This window comes from Gekko japonicus, unplaced genomic scaffold (genome assembly GCF_001447785.1).
Source record: "Gekko japonicus isolate JY-2015 unplaced genomic scaffold, Gekko_japonicus_V1.1 scaffold2393, whole genome shotgun sequence".
Lineage (NCBI taxonomy): Eukaryota > Metazoa > Chordata > Lepidosauria > Squamata > Gekkonidae > Gekko > Gekko japonicus.
Genome location: NW_015164730.1, coordinates 53,092 through 56,553, shown reverse-complemented (window position 1 = coordinate 56,553; position 3,462 = coordinate 53,092). Strand labels below are relative to the sequence as shown.

The following is a 3,462-nucleotide window of genomic DNA, read 5'->3' as shown; positions in this document are numbered from 1 at the left end:
TCTTCGGATGTTCTTAGGAAGGCCTTGGCCTCTATGCCCTGTTGTTGGCCCTCCAGAGGAACTGATTGGCCACTGTGTGACACAGAAGGCTGGACTAGGTGGATCACTGGTCTGATCCAGCAGGGCTCTGCTTATCTTCTTATAGTAAAATATTTTGAAAGCATTTATTGGAACAAAAACCCCTGTCCTTAAGACATTCCAAAAAGCACTTCTCTCCTTGCGTAGGCAATGGAGTGTCCTTTTTATCTCAGTGGGTGGGTTCAGGTTTACTGTGTAGTAGCAGGGAATCGAGAAATCTATTTGCTAAAACCTCACGTCCCAGCAAGATTGCGATTCTCAAAGAACATAGTATCTGATTTTCTTTGGCGGGGAGGGGGGGGACTGACTTACCCGCCAGTAAGCACCGGAGAAACCACTCTCACAAACGGAGGGTCAAAGGGAAAGTTATCCTAAAAACAAGAAGAGAAGATTTATACCCCGCCCTTCACTACCCAAAGGTGTCTCAGAGCAGCTTACAAATTCCATTCCCTCCCCCTCCCCACAACAGACACCCTGGGAGGTAGGTGGGGCTGAGAGAGCTCTGACAGAAACTGCTCTTTTTCAAAGACAGCTCTTATCAGAACTACAGCTTGCCCACGGTCATCCAGCCAGGTGCAAGTGGAGGAGTGGGGAATCAAAACCGGTTCTCCCAGATTAGAGTCCGCGCGATTAACCACTACACCAAACTGGCTCTCTAACAAGAAGCAGATCCAAGATTTTAGGAACTCTGTATACTCCTTCTTCCAATTACTCATTCTGGAAACAGGATCCCGTGGACCCTTTGCCCCCAAATTAATCTCCGGAATAACTTCCCACATGACGCTGCACAAGACCTGGCTTTGAACAGCTCAGGAAGTTCTACCCACCCATCCCGTCAACCGCTTCCTCCTTACCTTAAAAGCAAAGTTGAGTAAAATATATTCTACGCCTTCTTTCTCTTTTAAGACTTGAAGGTCGCTATGTAACGGGCTGTCGGGATCCACCCTGGATATTATGACAAAGGAAAGAGGAAGAAGGAGAACATGAAGTCAAGCCAAATAGATTTCCAAGAGCTTGCCACCATTTTCAACTCAGCGAGAAAAGGTGGACTATAGAATAAACCAACAAACATGTAAAAATTGCCTTGTTTGTACACATCAATCGTTAAAGCCACAGATTTAAGACGGAGTTTCCGGGGTGGGAAACTTACTTGAGAAGTTTTACATGCCATTCGTACAAGCTGTCATTCACCAACTCCACTGAATAAATCCCTGTGGAAACAGAGAAAGATGGATTAGGAGGTGACTCGATTAAACCCCTTTGTGAGAAACGCTATTCTGGCTCACTCCGGCACTGGGTAGGGGAGGATATGTGCTCCCACGGAATGTTCACGAATATTCCATTTGCTAAGGGAACAGGCTCTGGGCCACTGACTGTTCGTGTGCATTTTCCATTCTGGAAATGGAAACGCCGCTTGGCTGAGGTGGACTCACATCGTTTCGTGAGAACCCACAGGGGCCCCGGGGAGACAGGAAGAACTCTGTGTAAGGAGGCAGGAACATGGGGAAATAGTCCAAGTGTGAAGATAGATCCAGGGGGTCAGCCGTGTTGGTCTGCAGCAGTAGAACAAATTTAGAGTCCAGTCGGGCACCCTGAAGGCCGAAAAAGATTTATTCAAGATGTGAGCTTTTGTGGTGCCACCGGACTCGGTTTGTTTTAGTCCAAGTGTGTTCATCTAAGTTTTTTTTTTAAAGCAGCAAAGGAAGAAAAATAAGAAATTGGATTTATGCCCGGTCCTTCACTACCCAAAGGAGTCTCAGAGCAGCTTACAATCTCCTTTCCCTTCCCGTCCCCACAACAGACACCCTGTGAGGTAAAAGAAGAAGAAGAGATTGGATTTATACCCCGCCCTTCACTACCCAAAGGTGTCTCAGAGCGGCTCACAAACTTCCTTTCCATTCCCCTCCCCACAACAGACACCCTGTGAGGCAGGTGGGGCTGAGAGAACTCTCTCGAGAACTGCCCTTGAGAGAACAGCTCTGAAAGAACTTATGATTGACCCAAGGTCATGCCAGCAGCTGCATGTGAAGGAGTGGGGTATCAAACCCTGTTCTCCCAGATTAGAGTCCGCACCCTTAACCACTACACCAAACTGGCTCTCCAAGAAGAAGAAGAGTTGTTTTTTATATACCCCACTTTTCTGTACCTTAAGGAGTCTCAAAGCTGCTTTACAATCCCTTTCCCGTCTTCCCCCCACAACAGGCACCTTGTGAGGCAGGGGGGGCTGAGGGAGTTCTGAGAGAACGGTGACTGGCCCAAGATCACCCAGCGGGCTTCATGGGGAAGAGGAGTGGGGAATCAAACCCGGCTCTCCAGATTAGAGTCCGCTGCTCTTAACCATGCTGGCTACACTTCTGTGCCAACCAATGTAGGAATTCTGCTTGCTCTGTCTCTCTGTTCTGTGAACTGCCTCTCTTTGGGGATATCAGCATCTGAGCGACACAAAGGTCTAAAAGACGGAGACGCCGTATGCCAGTGGGACACACAGCTGAACAACTCTTCTTTCCGCAGCCGTGCTCTTCCCAACACACGCTGGTCGATAAAGGGCCTTGGCCAGGACTGAGCATACACACACCCCTCTCTCCTCCGTGGGATTAGCGTTCTTTGAAAAAAGCTTACACCTATACACCCTGGGGGCGATTAAGAGCAAGCTTCTTAAGGGTGCATTCCCCATGGCAGTATTTAGACGACCCGGCCTAACTGGGAGAAGCAGACTGGGGTAGCCCTGTGCGGCGTCCTCGCTTATTGGGGAGACCGTTTCTCCTTTAAACCACACTCTCTGTACATGAATTTAGTAGATTTCTGCTGCCACCGGGAATTAAAAAATCCAAATCTCTCTCTTTTGGTAGAATGACCCTGCGTCTGGGCGCTTCAGAGGAGTATGTGGCCCTGAGGAAGGACTGTTCTGATTTCGGGGATAAGTTTACACAAATAATGATTTATTTATAAAAGAACAAAACAGGTTTCGGGGTATTTCTGAACTGTTGTTGAAGAAAGAAAATATAACTGACAAATACGGTAGCGCTTTTACGCCGTCTCGCCAACATTCAGGCCACGCACCTGTCTTGTAGCTCTGTGACCGGTAAATGTCCCGGAGTTCTTTCATAAGTCGATCCGACGCCTGCACGGACCCCGAGACGGCACCCTGCAAAGGAACAGACGGAAAAGGCTCAATTCCCCACAGGCCCTGATGAAAACAAGAGTCACCGGGAGCCGTACAAACAATTGCTTGCGGTAACTGGTGTTGCAAAAAGACCCCAAAACAAAACCATGCTCATGTGAGAATCTAAACCTCTAACAAAAGAGGCAGAGCAGAATTTCCTGGTGACCTGACCGTGTGTTCTGGATTGCAAAATATTCACTTTCCTTACGAGCAACTCTTTC

General features: G+C 48.1%; 1 protein-coding gene across 1 annotated transcript in view; it reads right to left on the bottom strand.

Moving 5' to 3' along the window:
• The window catches only part of UBE2Q2 (ubiquitin conjugating enzyme E2Q family member 2), a 36,819-nt gene that overhangs the window by 8,190 nt on the left and 25,167 nt on the right, over positions 1-3,462 (bottom strand). Inside the window, exons 5-8 of the mRNA XM_015409611.1 lie at positions 3,139-3,223; positions 1,229-1,289; positions 933-1,023; positions 391-449 (exon numbers count right to left, since the gene is read on the bottom strand). Of these exons, the coding sequence (XP_015265097.1) occupies positions 391-449; positions 933-1,023; positions 1,229-1,289; positions 3,139-3,223 (296 nt within the window). The remainder of the gene's footprint in view (positions 1-390; positions 450-932; positions 1,024-1,228; positions 1,290-3,138; positions 3,224-3,462) is intronic.